This window comes from Pimephales promelas, chromosome 11 (genome assembly GCF_988280905.1).
Source record: "Pimephales promelas chromosome 11, fPimPro1.hap1.1, whole genome shotgun sequence".
Lineage (NCBI taxonomy): Eukaryota > Metazoa > Chordata > Actinopteri > Cypriniformes > Leuciscidae > Pimephales > Pimephales promelas.
Window position 1 is genome coordinate 26888980 of NC_142779.1, and position 19876 is coordinate 26908855.

Consider the following 19876-nt stretch of genomic DNA (forward strand, 5'->3'; position numbering starts at 1 on the left):
CCTTTAAAGTGCTCGCATGAGCAGCATCAGAGATTGAAGAAGAGAAGAAATATCTGAATAGTCATTATTGTTATTATTATTTTGCTCACAAATAAGTATTCTCGTCACTTCATAAAAAAAAGGTTGAACCGCTGTATTCACATGGACTATTTTAACAGTGCATTTTTTTGTACTACTTTTCTGGGTCTTAAAAGTGTTACTTGTGTTGCTGTCTATAGGGGATTGGAAAACTCTTGGTTCCCTTTCGAATGGTCACTTCATATTCCGTAGCTATCCGCAGTGGGAAAACTCCTTTTTTGTAACTTTTGTAACTTTTATGTAACTTTTAAAAAGGAGTTTTCCCACTGCGTATAGCTACACAATGCGAAGTGACCGTTCACGAGAAAACTGAGGTTACCGGAGTAACCAAGTATATTTCATCAAATATCTTAAAGGACAACTCCGGTGCAAAATGAACCTTTGGTCTAATTACACATTGTTACCTAGTCAACCGTTATCTGAGATTTGTTTTCATGATTGCCGAACGTAAATAGTTTTATCTCTAAAAACAGTTTAGCCTATAACGCTAGTATAATGCTAGTATATAGGGCATAGAGTAATGACAAATAAAAATCGCTTGTAATTACCACTAACAAGGCTCAAAATAGCCCCACAGTAACACGACAGCATAATGAGGGTCCCTACATTCAAACCGAAGCATTGAGAACTTTGTCAGTGTCCATGAAGTTTAATAAGAAGATATTTTATAAACACAGTCAACTTCGCGAATACGGGAAGAAGCCATCTTGGAAAAATAGTCTCGACCAGTAGATCTACGAACGCCGATCCATGTGCGCTGGTGAGATGTGAATAAGGTGATAAGGTGAGCGCGAACAGTAGGCTACATGTACATATTGAAGAGAAGAAAACGATGGACCATATGATATTCTGCACAGTTCAGCGCACTTGGATCGGCGTTCGTAGATCGACTGGTAGAGACTATTTTTCAAAGATGGCTTCTTCCTGTATTCGCGAAGTTGACTGTGTGTATGAAATATCTTCTTATTAAACTGTTTGGACACTGACAAAGTTCTCAATGCTTCGGTTTGATTGTAGGGACCCTTATTATGCTATCGTGTTACTGAGGGGCTATTTTGAGCCTTGTTAGTGGTAATAACAAGTGATTTTTATTTGTCATTACTCTATGACCTATAGACTACCATTATACTAGCGTTATAGACTAAACTGCTTTTAGAGATAAAACTATTTACATTCAGCAATCACGAAAACAAATCTCAGATAACGGTTGAATAGGTAACAATGTGTAATTACACCAAAGGTTCATTTTGCGCCGGAGTTGTCCTTTAAGGGTCAGTAATCAATGACAGAATTTTCATTTTTGGGTGAACTAACCCTTTAAGCGTAGTTGTGAATGTTTAATGAGCAGTAGGATAATAACTTTCTCGGTTTTTTTAGTTATGAGAAAACAACCATTTTCATCCGCACTGTCATGCAGAGCCGAAGCACAATCAAAACAATGTTCTTCCACAACTTTCAGTTTTGTTTAATTGCTAGAGGGTCAAAAATTGCATAGTGTACCTTTTAAAGGGCACCTATTATGGAAAATTCACTTTTGCATGGTGTTTGAACATAAATGTGTGTTGGCAGTGTGTGAGCAAAACCACCCTAGAATGATAAAAATCCACCCAGTGTTTTTTTTTACAATCTCAATAAATCATATGCACTGCCTCAGAACGAGCTGTTCTGAGATTCAGCTCTTTGTGACGTAGAAAGTGAGAAAGGGGTTTGATTGACAGTGTGGTTGTGGAATAAACCCCGCCCTCAGTGATCTGTACACCATCCTCCATTGTTTCAACGACAGCCGGTAATGTCTCTTGGAAAAATAACTTATCGACTCGTGGGTTAATCCTGTTGTTGTGGCTTAAAAGTTAATCCTCAAGTGTGGATAGTCGTCTACTGTTTGCGATCCACCGTCACCTCCAGTAACAGTAAGTGTATTTTATGATTTTTGAGCAAATAGTCTTTTCAGTCAATGTCAGCCAATTCAACAACAAAAGCGTCTAAAATTGTTGTCGTCGTAGAATGTCAGTGTATATAATTTAAACCTTGTTTGTATAGTGTGTAACCACACGTTTATAAATATATATATTTTTAAAGATATTGTAATAAAAACCGCATATATGTTCCTGTTCTGTAAGTTAGCCATCTTCTCACATTTGCCACAGAAGCACCTGTATGACAAGTAGCTAAACATGACGCCACAGGTCCCTGCATAAATGTAATTTCGCTTGTAAGTTACGTAGCAAACTTTATCACAGCATGTGTATGTAACGTTAGTTTAAAAAAATGCGCCAGCGTTAGTGTTTGTGTGTGTGTGTTGCTCCTCCATACTTGCAAAGAGGACGCGATTACAACTCTGTGTAAGTACATAAATGTATCAAATAACCGTACCGAGACGTACTGGTCCATTCTCATTTGTGTTTATTCTGCCGGAGTCTCTTTGTGCTATTTATATATTCCGATTCAAACGTACGCTGAATGACATTCAAAACAGCGTGTCTCTCACTCTCCCCTTCTGCTTAGACCGACTGCCATAGCCATAGGTTCAATTTACGCCCTCATCCAAAGGCAGGGCGGGGATATGCAGCTCATTTGCATTAAAGTGAAGCATTGGTTTATTGCACGTTACGACCAAAACACACCCATTACTCATTAAGATAATGGTAACAACCCTTTTAAGTGTGCGTTGCCCACTTTTTCCGATCGTTAAATTAGCAAAAGTGGATTCGGATGTGCGCAATGCACTTAGATCGTTAAAATAAGGCCCTCTGTGTGTGAGATTGTCCTGTTTTGTTGTAGAATATCTGTCATCTTGAAAGGGGGCCGGGAGCAGCAGCTCATTTGCATTTAAAGGGACACACACAAAAACATTGCGTTTTTGCTCACCACCAAAAATGGCAATTTTAATACGCTATAAAAAATTATCTGTGGGGTATTTTGAGCCTAAACTTCACAGACACACACTGGGGACATCAGAGACTTTAGTTACATCTTGTAAAAAGGGGTATGAGAAGTCCACTTTAGGTGAACGTAAACAGTTGACAAACAAAAACAGTGTGTGCAAAAGTAGATTATATCCGTGCAGCTCTTAAAGTGACAGCAGCCTAATATTAAAAATAAAACAAAACACTAAGAGAAAAGTCACTTGCTGTTCTTGACTGAATAACTTTTGTAACTATATTTGTGATGTATATTTTATTTATAAAGTGCAGTGTTATTTTACATTTGATTACAGTTTCTGTACCTGAATACCTGAACAATATCTTAAAGGGGTGATGAACTGAGAAATCAAATTTTCCTTGAGCTTTTGACATCTAAGAGGTCATCATATTATAAAAATATCCTGTAAGTTTCAGAACTGAAAAAGCTTTTATTAGGGCTGTAGCCAAGACCACCTTTGTCGAGTCCAAGACAAGTCCAAGACCAGGACTAGTCGAGTCCAAGTCAAGACCGAGTCCAAAGAGGTTCGAGTCCAAGTCAAGACCTAGTCCAAAAAGGTTCGAGTCCGAGTCAAGACCGAGTCCAGGACAGGAAAAAAACATCTTCAGGGCCTGAATTTCGTTTTTGCCAAACAAAATTATTAAATTTATCTTGCCTAAATGTTTGCGCTCGTTGCATTTTTTACAGTGGGGTAATGTTGTTAAGAATTTACACAACACAAGGCTTGATTTAAATTGTTCAATTAAATTGAAAAAAGTTATACAAATAAATACAATAAAGATACAAATAAATACAAATAAAGAGAAACGTTTTGAATAGGTCTAACACTAGTATTTGACAGAAACTGAATAAAGTAATCAAATGGAAAACAACACTGGATAGTATTTTAGTCCTGAATAAATTAAACACATTAATCCTGCCTATTAATCCTGATTCCTTTAACTTAAAGCTCTCTTTTGATGACAAAATGAATGGCCGGCATATGGTTGCGGTCACTTTAAGAGCTAGTGCATGGATTCTCTGTTCATTATACTGGCATGCGTTTTATGCTTATTAAAGACAAAACCGACTATGTTTAGACCATTATATTGACGAAGACCAAAATTGACACAGTTTTGAGTGTTAGTTAAAGCAATATAGCTAATCTGTGAAAAATAACTTTTGTTACTGGTCAGCTGTTCTTGAGGCAGATTTTCTATGAATGTGCACATAGTCATCCCAGAGAGTGCACGAGGACTGATAGTTTAAAATTGCTTGAATGTTAAACTGGTAAGACTTAAAAAGATGTGTAATGGTAAGCTTTATTTTTATGACTCCTGAACACGAGTGTGTATCGCAGCAGCGCATGATGCGCCTTCCACAACACATTTTGAGAGAAGAGAAGACGCGGCACCGTTAAACACTAACGCTGTTTGTGAAATTGCGTCTGGCAGATAATTATTAAAAGAATGATTTGATTTTATAATCTGTGTGGATTATGATTGCGGGAATATCCCACATTATAAATGGGAGACCTGCGGGAATCGTGCGCAACATCCACTAACTATAGTAACTGCATGAGAAGACGCGATCCGTTGTAGTGAGCACTTGGTCGGTTAATTTGGGCATTTTCTAAGTTAACGTTACCCTGATAGGCTAGTAATAAATGAGCACACATACAAAGATGTTGGGCTCGATCGAGACCAAAAGCCATATTTGGCAAGACCAGTGGCCGAGACCGAGACAAGTCCGAGTCCAAATACCAGCGAGCCCGAGACAAGTCCGAGACCATAGAAAAACGGTCTCGAGTCCGGACTCGAGTCCAAGACCGGACTCGAGTACTACAGCCCTGGCTTTTATTGACATCAGCCCCAGCAAACGACTCGTTTTTAAAAGTGGGGAACTATGACGTCAAAGAGGATAAAACACCACCCCCGCAGAAGAAGATCAACTCCTACTTCAACACGGCTGGTTTAGCCCCGCCCACCGATTCACGCATTACACGCAATCACGCATAGCTAAATAACATAGGCCTACCTCGTGATGACAAACCGGATCGAGCTACCGAGCAATACAGAATATTGTGCAGTGCCTGGTTGTGAAAGACGACAGTCGCTGCATATGCTTCCTCTGGATTCTAATAGGACTGCATGGATAAACTTTTTTTTAATGACGTTCCACTCCAGCTGATGCGGGTAAAACCGTCTGTTCGCTTCATTTCACTGAGGATTGTCCTGTAAACAAGACTGGATTTGCAGACCGATTAAGAGTAAAGAACGGTGCTGTGCCGTCTATATTGGATCTGACAGGAATTGTGCAACACACGGACTCTGGGTCGAATCATTCCGGATGCCATTTTACAACATTGGATGTTTCAAAAAAATTTCCCCCATGTGCATTTACGGGACTCATTATGATATGCAAAACTGTTATCCACTCACAGCAGTGGGCGTTTACTTCCAAGTCTTCAGTGCGAGACGCCCATAATTCAGCGTTTTTCAGCTAGGCTAAAAACTTGGATTCAAAAATCAAAATAGCCTATTACTTATTCATTTGGATGTTTTTGAATGCAAAAACCAAGCGAACGTCATAAGTTGACCTCAGACAACAATATAATAAAATTTAAAAAGCCAGTTCATGACCCCATTAAAATATTACATTTACATTTATTCATTTAGCTGACGCTTTTATCCAAAGCGACTTACAATTGCTATATATGTCCGAGGTCGCACGCCTCTGGAGGGGTTAAGTATCTTGCTCAGGGACACATTGGTGTCTCGCAGTGGATTTGAACCTGGGTCTCTCACACCACAGGCATGTGTCTTATCCACTGCGCCATCACCACCCCCTATTTCAGTCGTATGTCTGTTTAGTTGTATTTATTTGTGCAATTGCTAAATTGCTAAATTTTTGCTTTTTTTTTTTTTTTTTTAAATTACTAAGTGTTAACTTGTCTTTAATAATGTTTAAATTGTATATTAGCTAGGCTAGTTGTTTTTGCTGTGGTGTTTTTAAACCATAAGCAAAAGTTCCTTGTGAAAGTGTTCTTTAGCTCGTTGATTTTTTTTGTTCATGTTATTCAGCTACAATTAAATGGTTTGCAGTAAGACATAAGACTTGGATATCATTCAGATTTATTCTAAATGCTTTTTTTTTTTACCTTATTGAAAACAAAATTAGAAATGGATAAAAATCAGAATAGATAAGCAGAATCTAAATCTGAATCGTTAACATTCAAACGATACTCAACCGTAATTTTACATATTATTTCATATTATTTCAAATAAATGCTGTTACTTGAAAAAAAAATTAATAATAATAAAAAAAGAATTCTGAAATAATGTGTCAAGGTTTACACAAACATATTAAGCAACTCAAGTGTTTCAAAATTGATAATAATATGAAATGTTTCTTGAGCACCGAATCCGAATCGGCATATTAAACTGATTTCTTAAGAATCATGTGACACCGAAGACTGGAGTAATTCAGAAAAGTCAGATTTGCCATTATAGCAATAAATCACTTTTTATAAAATTGTATAAAAATAGAAAGAAATTATTTTAATTTGTAATATGTCACACAGTATATTATATATTATATTTTATATATATATATATATATATTTATTTTTTATTTTATTTATTTATTTATTTTTTTTTGTCAAGTCAATGCCATCTTGGTAAGCAGACAAGACTTCTTTTATTTTTTTAATTTTCTTTTTACCACAAACTTTTCAGATGTAGTTTAATATAATTTTAAATAGTTTTTCTTGATTTACAGGTGAGAAATGTGTTCATCGCTTGCTAACAGAAGGTTAGAAAACAAGTTAATAATTTAATGGTATACCTTTGGCTTTCTCAGCTTTGTTTTGCTAATACGGCCACTGACTTTTTTTCTCTCTCCTAGTCCTCCACTTCTTCCAAAGGACTTTAAATTATTATGTGGAGCAGAACAGGTAAACTGATCACTTGTGTATTAAATAATGTGCTGTATGCATGGGTGAAAATGTTTAAATCTTGTTCCTATTATCTAGAATCTTTGAAAATTGTCTGTAACATGGTTTATTGTTGTATATTTCCATTTGATATGTTTTCAGGGGTCTGGCAGGTCGTCATGTAGCCCAGGCTCAGCTGATGCAGTCCTGTCTGGCAGTGGTGAAGGCCTCAATGCTGGTGGTTCAGAGATCTCAGGAACCCATTAGTTCTGCAATGCTTTCAGCTTCAAGTGACCAATCTGATCTGCATCAAGTTCTCTGTGGACTACTGAACTGCTATACATGGATCTTGACTGATGGTATTGTTTAGACCACTGTATTCTGCATATGCAATTAACAATGAGGCTTTGTTTATATTTCCAATTTTGTTGTTGTTGCATGTTGTATTTATTTTTGTATTATTGTATTTGTATGTTATATTTGTTCTTGCCTTTTTTCCCCATCCAGAGGAGTTTCTTCAGACGGTCCAGAGCACTGCTGGGATGGCTGTTGTTTTGCTTATTAGATCTATTATGGTGAATGGAGATGATGTACCAGTTATAGTAAGTGAGCATTCCTTCTTTCCAGGAGCAAGAGTCCAGCATTGTATTTTGTACTATCATTATCTCATTATCTCTATCTGTACTATCATTATCCCAACTTGAGCTGCATTGGAACCCATTCCTGGCTGTGTGTGAAATGTGTTTGTAGGTTGCCGGTCTCCTGCAGTGTTCAGTGGATGCAGGCGACACCGTCCCCCAGTGGTTGAGGCTGAGCTGTGCAGGTCTGTATGACAGCAGCAGGCCTGCAGCTGTGGCTCTGTATCTAAGTCATGGAGCTCTGGCTATGCTCAGCTGGAGAGGAAAGACTCATAGTCCACAGACAGAGAAACTGCTGCTGCTCATACCTGAAGTGCTCCTGTCTCTAGATACAAGGTATTGAAAATGCCAAATGAATTCACACAAGGATATGGTTCAAATATATAGTTTAACAATTGACTAGTCAGTGGTTTATCTGAACAATGAATTTGTTTGTGTATTTTTCCTCCTCCCCACAGTTATATGTATAAACCGGAAGATAATACTTTTTTTTTCTTTGCATTCAATTTTGTGGGTGTTACGTACCATTCTAAAGGTTGGAGTCTGATCCAAACTTTAGAAAATGCTTTTATGCTCACCATGGATGGATTTATTTGACTATTGTTAAATACTATTACTATTTTTAAATAATTGATTAATTGATTATTTTAATACATTTAAAATGAAATTTATTTCAGTGATGGAAAAGCTGAATTTCCCTCATCATTACTCCAGTCGTTAGTCACATGATCCTTCAGAAAGCATTCGGATGTGCTGATTTACTGATTTTATTATCATTATCAATGTTGAAAACAGTATTTGCTGCTTAATATTTTTGTGAAAATCCTTTTTTTTCCCCCCAAAACTTTTTTAGATGAATAGAAAGTACAGAAACATCTCTTTGAAATGTAGTTTTTTGTTTAACATATTTCTGTCTTTTTTTCTCTTTTGATCAATTTAATTCATCAAAGTTTTAAATGGTAGTGTATATTCATCATTAATTTTCAAAAATATATAAATAAATAAATTTAAACAGTCTTTATAAAGATGCAACACAATATTAAACCAAAAACTTAAAAAAAAACTATTTTGTTAATAAAAAGAAATCAGAAATACATTATTTTCTTTTCATATTTCATATTGGTAAAATTGTTTATCAATAATAAATAAAAAAATAACACAATTACAGCATTTCAGTTGACAGAAAGCAACATGAAAGAGTAATGGTCTAATTGTTTCTCAGAGAAGTAGCATCTCTGAATTCAACCTGTTTCACGTTGTAAAACTGTTCTTAGTTAATATGGTTAATGTAGCTAGTTAAAGTTGACAGCCTTGATTTCCATTTACTGCTCTCTAACATAAATCTCTCTCAGAGTTAAGGAGTCCAGTACAGTGATGGTAGTGGCTCGGGTTTTGACGCTCTGGAGCGGACTAGTGGTTGAATGCGTCCAGGTCGACACGTGTCCCCCTCTCCTTCGCTCGTCTCTGGTCGGAGGCTCTCCTCTAATTTCACGCCTTCACCACCACATCTATGCCCACTGGGAACACCCGCTGGATGGTGTCCGCCACCAGATGCGTACCCTGTTCCAAAACCTTCTCAAGATCCACCAGCATTGCAGTGATCACAAGTCCGATCCCACCACCGACCCTTATATCAGCCAGCTCACCCGGGACCTTCTAGCACTGGAGTGGCATATGAAAGGGAAGTATGGCACACTGGCCTGCCTGGTGGAGCACTTGGGTGCAGAGTATTTACTCAAGCTTGATGGTGGACTTCCATCCAGACTGCTGGGTCTGATGGGGGATCAGACACTGGCACCGTACGCCAGCGACCTTCTGGAGAAGTTGTTTGTCAGTCATAAGGCCCAACTATGTGTCCGATTTAAGGATGGGCATGGGTGGATAGATGGATGGCACAAGGTTTGGGTGACACCTCTGCTGCAGGTACTGTGTACAGCCCGATTGGATCAAACCACTTATATCCTAGACTACTTCCTGCCCAAACTGCTACGCTGCAACCCCTCCAGCCTTAGCCACATGGTACAGGCCCTGCAGGAGATGCCGTCTTGCACTGAGGGTAAGAGACATTTAACCTGCAATGCAATACATATATGTGTATATAATTTATTTGAAAAGATAAACTATCTGTCTATCTATCTATCTATCTGTCTATCTATCTATTTATCTATTTAAAGGCACACAATGTAAGATTTTTAGATCAAAATATCCAAAAAACAATCAAACAATGGTATATATTTTGTTGATTTCTATGCTTAAATTATCCCAAACGTTTCTAAGAATATTTAAATTCAGAGAAATAAACCGTTTTAACCATGACATGGATCCGTGCGTCACCAATGACAATTTAACCGCTTTACCCTCGATATCCGGTTTTATTTTGTAGAAAACATGGAAACAACAAAGACGCTTTAATATGTGATGTGTTTTAGAAAGCTGAGCCACTGTTTGGATACATTCATCAACAGAAAACAAATCATTGTTATACAGCTCAACACAGTTACTCTTTTTGTTTAAATCTCGTTTTCTTGTTTTACCGCGAGTACTGTATTTGCCATGCCTAATATCGATCTAGCTCACTGCAGTGTGCACTAAGTATCTCATATAGTAACTGCCGAGCGAACGCACAGAGGTCTCTCATTACCAATCGCTCCAGCAGCCTCGTTCTGCTCCAACGGTTTTCGTAACGTCAAAGGGTTAGTTCACTCAAAAATGAAAATTAAGTCATTAATTACTCACCCCCATGCTGTACCGACCATGTAAGACCTTCGTTCATCTTCGGAACACAAATGAAGATATTTTTGATTAAATTTGAGAGCTGGATCACTCCTCCATAGACTTCCTAAGGGACTAGCACTTGACGGCCCATAAAGTCATTAAAGAAAATGTTTAAATATTCCATGTGCCTACATTTATAAGTTTATCAAGCGACGAGAAAACTTTTTGTGCGAAAAAAACATAAATAACTTTATTCGACTATTCCATTACTTCCTTATGGGTCTTGAGACGAGAATTGAAGAGATTTCCAGAACGCATGCGCGAGAACTGAGCTGAGGACGTTCTTCTTGGACTACTTCTTGTTACCGGCTGCTCACCGCTTAGGAGTATTACCGCCACCTACCGTATAAGATGATGATCCATATACAGTATAAGGTGCTCCGGATTGTAAGGCGCACAGCACTGTCGTATTTGAGAAGATTAAAGGCTTTTAAGTGCGCCTTATAGTGCGGAAAATACGGTAATTGAAACGCGTACAGGTATGTACAGCGCACGTCTTCCTCTGCTTGTAAACAGAAAGTTTTGCGCTTCCAGCTATATCAGCACGTCATCTTATACGGTAGGGGGCGGTAATACTAGCTGTGAGCAGCCGGTAACAAGAAGTAGTCGAAGAAGAACGTCCTCAGCTCAGTTCTCGCGCATGCGTTCTGGAAATCTCTTCAATTCTCGTCTCAAGACCCATAAGGAAGTAATTAAATAGTCGAATAAAGTCGTTATTTATGTTTTTTTTTCGCATAAAAAGTATTCTCGTCGCTTGATAAACTTATAATTGAGCTGCTGTAGGCACATGGAATATTTAAACATTTTCTTTAATGACTTTATGGGCCGTCAAGTGTGTTCCGAAGATGAACGAAGGTCTTACAGGGTTGGTACAGAGTGGGGGTGAGTAATTAATGACTTAATTTTCATTTTTGGGTGAACTAACCCTTTAATAAATCTTTAATACATTACCGGCCACCCATGCATATGATTTCTGCCCGAGTCACATCATATTCTCCACCGGCTGTAGAGGTGAAGACAACAAATTCCACAAAATCAAGGCGTCATCAATCTATGCCTTTGTTTTTAATAAATGACCTCTAGTGGCGAACAAATGACATTGTGCCTTTAAGTGTCAAGTACGGTTGTTCCTCAGGGGCTGGTAGCAGAGGTGCGTTGGGGGCTCTAATGACGTGTCTGCGTGCTGCCCGGTCTCAGGGGGTTCTCAGGACTGATGAGGAGGAACTGTGGGGTGGCTTGGTGTCCCTCCCACTAATGCGACAGGCTCTGGTGCACAAACATGATCAGGTTACCTGGAACACGTTACATTTTATTGAACCTTTAATAATTAATGTCTGACATGTTAAGGTGTGTCATTTCTGTGGCACTAGAACACCAAAAGGGAAATTGTGGCTGTTTATGTCATTTCAGGTGCGAATGGATGCTCTGGGTTTGCTATGTGAAAGCCATCGTAGCACAGAAAAACTTTCCAGACAAGAAATGGAGCTGATCCGTCACTTCTTGCCTTTTAATCTGAACAGTCAGTCACCAGGTGTCAGACAGCAGACCATCAGTCTGTTAAAGAAGGTAGAAACCAATATCAGATCAAGCTTTGATTGGTTAGAGGACATTGTAAGTGTGTTCTGATTGGCTCCTGACTGTTTTGTGTTGTCAGCTCTTGTGTAGGGTGAAGGACAGTGCTCAGCTTCTGCAAAAGAGACAGGAACAGCATGAGAACGACAGAGATCAGCAAGTCCTCAACATGTACCAGGTAGAACTGTGATACAATTATGATAAACTCCACTGACAGTACTTTCATTGGTCTTGAATCCTTTTCTTTGGAAATGATTTTACTCAATAGGCATTTTTGCATTTGAAACTTGCATAACTAATACAAAAAAATAGCTTGGAAAATATAGCTAAAGGAGTGGATTTAGAAATCCTTATCTAAACAGCAAGAAGTGCCAAAGAACATTAGGAACAGAGAGATAAGAGTTTAGTCTGTTTACATGACTATTTTGAGTAATGTGTTAAATACAGGAGACACACATGAAGCAATAAACATTAGGATAACAGAAGAAAAATGTTCTGCTCTCATTTGCTGATATTTCATCTCCAATTGGAATGGAACAATTGGAGATAATCTAACTACCAAACACGATTAAAGGCTGCACAGAGAATGTGCTTTTTTTGCATATGTGTGGTTTTAGTTGTTCCTACATTTTTGTAAATTTACAACAAATTTTAGTACGAAAGTTTTTGGTGAATCCTGATTTGTTTGTGAAACAAATCATGCAGATTTCACACACAAATTTGTTCTTACAAATGCTTGGTGAATGAGGCCCATTGTTTTTAGACTTCAAAATTCATAAGTTGATTATCGTGAACAAAATGAGTAAGAATCATAAACTTTTATTTGGCCCCAGTGCTTATTTTCTGCAGTAATCCAAAAGCCATTTGAAAATGTAATTGGCTTTTTGTCAAGGGAACCAGGGTGATGCTAACCTCCAGGTTGGCCTACAAAAAAAAAATAAAAATAAAAATAACTGCAGCACTCTATTGTTTTTATTGAACAATACACAGTCCTCAAAATGTTTGGAACCAAAATGAATCTAAATGAATTAGTTTAATATGTCAACACTGAGTTAATAAAAAAAAAGTTACAAACAAGCAGCTTTGTCATAATTATAACAGAAATACTGGACATATCTTGCCCTATAACCAAGAGATATACATCATTATTTTTCTTTTTCTTATCAGGAGTTCCTGCGCTGGTTCTGTGAGACTCTATTTCAGGTGCTTCATCCAGGAGCCTCGTTTTCCAGGTGTTTGATGGCTCTGCACCTGCTGCTGCTGATCTCTGAACTCTTTACCTTTAGCACAGGTAAGCTGAGTTTTCATATATATTTTTTTCAAATTAACTCCGAAGGATGTCGCCTCTAGTGGTTGACTTGACACATCCAAGGGTAATATCGAACAATATTCGTAATGGTTTCACTTACTGGAACCAGACTATACTTTTTCTTTTAATTTGTGCAACTTCATTTGGGATTAACAGGATTAAGCTGGGATTTTCCAGTTATCCTGGCTGAATTTAGCCCTGACTCGGTTGCATGAAGGGAGGCTAAATTAATCTACATTAAGTTACTATGGAGATTTACACTTTGCAGCTAACCTGCTCTTGAGCAGGCTAACAACCAGGCTAAGATTAATCCTAGTAATTTCTCCTAATAATTAATCCTACTAATTAAAAATCGGCTAGTTCCTCCCTAAATCCTACTAATATTAATGTTTTAGTTACTTCATGGTCCTGCATTAAAATACTAAATATACTGTCATTCATCTAAGTATGTGTACTGCTATTTTAGTTATTATTAAAAACTGCTGTTCATTTCACTGTCAGAGGTTTGATAAATATATATATATATATATATATATATATATATATATATATATATATATATATATATATATATATATATATATATATATTATTTGAGATTTAAAGCGTTTATTGGCATACACCTGCAGTGAGCAGGGAACTACACTGCGACCAAAATGGTCGCATATGCGACCTTTTGAAATCCCATTGCGACCCTAATTTTTAATGGGTCGCAAATGTATCACTGACTATTTTGACGGGTCTGGTTTTTTTTTTTTTTTTAGTTTCTTTCGGTTTGTATCTAATCTTCTAAAACCTGTCGGATCGTCCGCTTTTTGTCCCGTCAAAGCCTTTTTTGATCGCGGTGAGTGTTGTAGAGTAGAATGACTGATGCGTTTGACAGGGTGCAAACGAGCTGAGAGAGAGAGCGCGCCCTGGCCGCGCGCGCACTATCACGTCTTCACACAACACAAGCGCTGTCTTGCTCTCTCTCTCTATCGCGCGCATATTATTCAAATGACATGATAGTAAAAGGTTTGTGTCTTTATAATAGGCATGCTAATCATAATCATATAGGCTACCATCTGAGCCTGCATGACGGCAGGAAAAAGACGCAGAGATGTAAGACACCGTGTCTCTTCCTTACATCAAAGGTATATTTGCGGTCTGGTGTTCGGCTGATAAACTCTGCCATGAGCTAACTAATTATATTGCTAGCGCTGATATTGACATCGACTAACGTTATATGATCACTAGCAGTTTTTTAGACCAACGTTAGTTTTTTCATAATCATAATCATAATCGCGTGATTCGCGTCAAGACACCTGATTTGCTAATACTACACACTGAAGATAAATTAAATGTTTTATTAAATAATTACTGAAAATATCCCTCTCTTCATCCCACACCCCAAACATGACATACAAAATGTTGTGGAACAGAAACAACCAGAGATATATTTATAAGCTATCATTTTATTGCCATCACAGCTTTCCAACAGTCCTGCGTATAATTCTACATTGATTAAAAAAGAAAATCAAATGTGTTTGGTAATTATTTTATACGGAAATCGTGTATTTATAATTCAGATGAGAATAAAGTTAGGGTTAGTTAAAATTAAGGAAAACAAATATATTGATCTGAAATATTGCAAATTAATTTTACATTCATTGAAGTACAATTACCAAACATATCAAGGTCATTTTGTCTTTTTATTAATTTAATAAACTAATTATATAAAACTATTGTCAGTGCACTACAAATAAACTGGTTCTATGCCTTTATTAATAAAACTTAAACAACTTAAAAAATAAGAGGCTTAAGACATTTATAAAAATGCCTTCTGCATTTTTGTTTTGCTTTTCACTCCATTGTACCGAAATCGTACCGAACCGTCTGAATGTCTGAACCAAGGTATGAACCCGACCCAACCGTGACTTCTGTACCGTTCCACCCCTAATGCAGTTTCATTATTATTCATTACTATCCAGAGTGCGGCTTACTATAAATAATTTGTGCGACCAAATCATGTTTTGCGCCAGTAACTGAAAAAGTTAGTAGCGCAAGTGCCACCAGTGGAAAAGGTTAGTGTAGTTCCCTGGTGAGGAAAACAGATTTTCCTGAGCAATTATAACTTTGCTTTCCACAATAAATGCCAACACAATGCAAAAGAACTACTATACAATATGAGAAATAGAATATAGCCTATGCATATCTATGCAAATATAGAGTAAAATGTATAGTTGAATGAGAAAATTATAGGATATTTTATTGCAGTTGATGAGATAATAAGAAATGGCTCATTAAGTCGTAAATGTGGTTTCATTTAAGTCTGTCACAAGGTTAATATGTAGTATATATAGAGTCTATAGACTAAAGATTTGTTTTTCCTTTTCACAATGGCTTGCCCTTTGTTGGATGATGCAGTTGATGAGGAAGTTTTAATACTCAGGCGAGCATTCAGGCATGAAAGAGTCTTCCGAGAGAGGGCTGACCCATTGGAATCACTGGCTTCCCTTTATAGGGCCAGTTATAGGGCCAGCTCCTCTGCTGTGGTGTAATCTTGGGATGGAGGGCCACCCCCGTACCAGATATATGACCTTTTTTTATTGCTAAAATCAGCACAGACGATTAAATATCAGCAAACATGACATTTAATCGTCACCATGTTCTCTGCAGACAAGTCACTTACCAGCCTGCAAAATATTCTTGTATTTAATCTTGACTTGCTGCCAAGTCCATTTTTGGCCAGACATGTTTGTTCTTTAGATACAATTGTTAGATACATGTTAAATACATGTTAGATGTTATCTATGTTAGATACACGTTATCTATGTTAGATACATAGATACAAATGATGAAATAGATTAGATGGATAAAAATAGAGCAAAATATCTGATTATAGATTACATTAAATCAATTAGGAAACAAAACCTACAAATAGATGAGAGTAAAAAGATTAAAGAGATAATAGACATAAAACAATCTAAATACATCAAATTGACACATAGTGGGTAAGTGTCTGCAATTATTCTTCATGTTAAATGTATGTCCACTGGTCACATTTAAGGCAAAGTATAAAATTATGTTTTTAAATGACAAGTAACTCCTCGAATTGTAATTAAGCACTGCACACTCAAAAAATAATGCTGGGTTGTTTTAAACTAATTTTGGGTCAAATATGGGCAAACCCAGCTGTTGGGTTAAATTTACTAATTGCATTTTTAAATCCAACATTTGGGTTTGTCCATATTTGACCCAAAATAGGGATAAAACAACCCAGCATTCTTTAGAGTGTGGTTATGGATTTACGCGTTCAATCGGTCTGCTATTGTTTGCCAGGTATTCTATCTTTGTTTTATTAAAGCATCTTTATTAGCTTTTTTACATATTATATATGTTTCACTTCTTCATATGTTTCCATTAGAAGCTGTTGCTCATTATGCGAAAAGTATGCCGCACGCGTTTTGTCCATTTTTGGATCGGTGATTCTGTGATCGATTTCGTGCTCTTTTTAAGAATGCCGTGAACGTGCATTTATCCAAACTATATACACCTGGCTTGACATATCCGCGCGTTCTCATCCTGGCTCAGCAAACGTGCAACGGATTAAGCCAGGATGCACTGATCAGACTAGGTCAAACCGCGATTGTTCAGTTATCCTGACTTTCTTAATTCTACTTTTGTGCAATACCCCCCTGATTACTGAGTATACTATTTAAGTGGTTTTTTTTTTAAATCTTATTTATTTGTGAAAAATATTATAATTAGGTTACAGAATCAAGAGATTTCTATATAAATTATAAATAAGTATCTTATTTTTTAACAGATTTGAAGGTTTTTCAAATCGATTTATTTTCAAATAATTTATTTCTGTTTATTTTAGTAAATATTATGTAAAATGAAATTTTAATAGCTAAACTTGTGTATGTGTTATTTACTTAAATAAAGTAGAATTATTAATTAGAATTATATCAAATAGACAGCTTTATATAACCCACCCTGCTCTTCAAGATGTTTCTTCTCTTTGTTTCAGGCTCTGTTGGCTTTGCTCTTGGAGAGTCAGTAAGTGTAGCTCATGCCCAAGCTGTGCTGTACTGCCTTGCAAACAACTTTCTTGAAGTCAAACAGCTCGCCTGCAACCTCTTACAAAAACTGCCCCCTGCAGCAGTGCAGCTTCAGGTCAGTGTAAAAATAAGAGTCTGTCACTAGTATCAGCGCAGTCTCATCGACCATACGTCAACATCCGCCGTTTTAGGGTACCCTTAAACGTCGGTTAGATGACGTTATCTAATCCTAACCCTACCCCAGACCCAAACCTAGCCCGTCACCTAACTGACGTTAAAGGTAAAGTGTCAGTTGGATGACGCCCCAGGATCGTCATCTTACTGACGTTAAAGGGTACCCTAAAACGACGGATGTTGACGTATGGTCAAAGGCGTCAGTTGTATGACGTCTTGGGATGAGACAATGTTACTAGTATTAATTAATGCTTAAATGGTAACACTTTACAATAAGATTCATTTATTAAACATTAGTTAATGCATTAACTAACATGAACTAACCATGAGCAATACATTTGTTACTGTTTTTGTTAATCTTTGTTAACGTTAGTTAATACAAATCCAGCTGTTCATTGTTTGTTCATGTTAGTTCACAATGCATTAACTAATGTTAACAAGATTTTAATAAAGTATTTGTAAATGTTGAGATTAACATTAACAATGATTAACAAATGCTATAGAAGTATTGTTCATTCTTAGTTAATGTTAACTAATGTTGTTAACTAATGAACCTTATTGTAAAGTGTTACCGCTCAAATGAATATGTATGTTTTTCCTCATCTGATTAGGAGCCGGAGAGGCTGCAGTCTTTGCTTCAGGTTGCTCTGAACCTCAGTACCAGCACCAAACCCTTCGACAGCGTCACTGCTGCTCATCTTCTCAATCTGCTCCTGCACCAGCCGGGTCTACAAGACGCGTTACTCAGCTGTATTCAAGCGCAGAACATCCCTCTCCGGCCACCAGCACTGAACCAGTCGCAGGTGTCTGAGGCGTCCACTCTGGAGCAGAACACCTTGGCAGGTATACTAGACAGGGACGCATTATTGACACATTATGCTCATGCCCATGACACTAGAAAAGAGATAGCAACACTACCCAACCCCCCCACCCCTGCTGAACGTGATATCTGAGAGCTGCAGCCAAAACCCTTACCCCACCCGGCTAAACAAAAAAAAAAAATGGCATGCAGGGGGATGTTTAGACAAGTCTGTGCCCATGGTGTTGTAATTCGTCCCTGGTGTTAGATGAACATCATTGATGGGTGGAGGTATGATCCAAAATGCCATCTGAATGATTGTAGATGTAAGCAGGATGTCAGTTTTCAAGAATCTCCAGACTTTCCATAATTTAACCCTCCTGTTACCCTCAAATCTGATAACACTTTTTACCCAGTAATTACCCAGTAATTTACACAGTAATTTTAACCTCCACAATATGTGTATTTTTTTTTTACAAAGTTTTGTCTTAGTTAATTTATGTCTTTGTTGACTACTTAAGTAACGTTTTAAGTTGACATCCACCCACCACCACCCTCCCCACCTAACCCCACTTAATTGTGAATGTAAAAGCATGTTCAACACTTCAAAAAACCCGTGTCCTTTCTTAAAAGTTCACCCCAAAAATACATATAGCATATCAAATGGTTTACAAGGTAAACAGAAATTCAAATATATTTGCCTGATGCATACACAATAAATAAACCAATGAGGTTTGTTTTCTTGTCATGCAAGCACAATTTAGCTTCTGCAAGAATAAATGAGTTTTGTTCTGTTCTAAGTACTGTTGAGCTTCCTCTTTTTTTCATATTTGATGTTCAAATTGCATGTGTTGATCAATGGTTATTTGAATAAATAAAAAATAAAAAAAGCAAAGATGCCCACTTTCAAGTACAAAATGAGTCCATTTTATACCTCTGTATATCGGTATCTAAATTCTAGAATTTGTTTGTGATGTTTCAGTGGTGCAGTGGCTGATGATTTGTCTGAAGGAAGAGATTTTGAAGGCAGAGTCGTCTCTTCTGCAAGCTTCTGCTTGCTGTCCTTTATATGGCAGAGCTCACTGCATCACTGCAGTTCTCCAACAGCTCAACACTGGGTACTTCCACACACACTTTACCTTTAATCATCTACTTACAGAGGTCTTGGCATTTATTTTGACTGGTGTTCATGTGGTTGAGATATGTCTGTGTTTAGATCACTTGCGCTGCTGTCTCAATGGAGGGCTGTTGTGTCAGAGCTCATAGGCCTGTGCTACAAGATGTCTGATGTTGTGTCACCTGTGGTTCAGAGCTCTTCCCCCGAGGGCCTCATTCCCATGGATACAGAGTCTGGTAAATGCATCTAACACTGTCCTAAATAAGTGAGTCCTAACCAGCTGTTATCATGCCAAGTATTGCACAAGTAGCCGGCTCCTTGATTTGATATGTCTCGTGTGAAAGTACTAATGCGTCAACCGATTGCTATGCTGTTTATACTGTGATGGTAATATTTCTGTGCCTGTTAATGGGCAGAACTGTTTTACATTACTCACACATGGAAAAACATTGAATAATATGAAAATGTAGTGGCGAGGAAGAGGCTTTTCTCACAGTGTCTAAAATGATAAAGGATTCAGTCTCTATAAACTC

At 37.4% G+C, this 19876-nt stretch overlaps 1 protein-coding gene across 4 annotated transcripts in view; it reads left to right on the plus strand.

Annotated features, from left to right (window-relative positions):
* The window catches only part of thada (THADA armadillo repeat containing), a 169693-nt gene that overhangs the window by 3221 nt on the left and 146596 nt on the right, over nucleotides 1-19876 (plus strand). For all 4 annotated transcript variants that reach the window (XM_039653361.2, XM_089117242.1, XM_089117243.1 and 1 more), the window contains exons 6-19: nucleotides 6760-6792; nucleotides 6886-6934; nucleotides 7076-7272; nucleotides 7421-7515; nucleotides 7664-7887; nucleotides 8904-9607; nucleotides 11462-11613; nucleotides 11737-11892; nucleotides 11981-12076; nucleotides 13066-13189; nucleotides 17223-17368; nucleotides 18039-18270; nucleotides 19209-19344; nucleotides 19443-19579. In XM_039653361.2, the coding sequence (XP_039509295.2) occupies nucleotides 6760-6792; nucleotides 6886-6934; nucleotides 7076-7272; nucleotides 7421-7515; nucleotides 7664-7887; nucleotides 8904-9607; nucleotides 11462-11613; nucleotides 11737-11892; nucleotides 11981-12076; nucleotides 13066-13189; nucleotides 17223-17368; nucleotides 18039-18270; nucleotides 19209-19344; nucleotides 19443-19579 (2481 nt within the window). The remainder of the gene's footprint in view (nucleotides 1-6759; nucleotides 6793-6885; nucleotides 6935-7075; nucleotides 7273-7420; nucleotides 7516-7663; nucleotides 7888-8903; nucleotides 9608-11461; nucleotides 11614-11736; nucleotides 11893-11980; nucleotides 12077-13065; nucleotides 13190-17222; nucleotides 17369-18038; nucleotides 18271-19208; nucleotides 19345-19442; nucleotides 19580-19876) is intronic.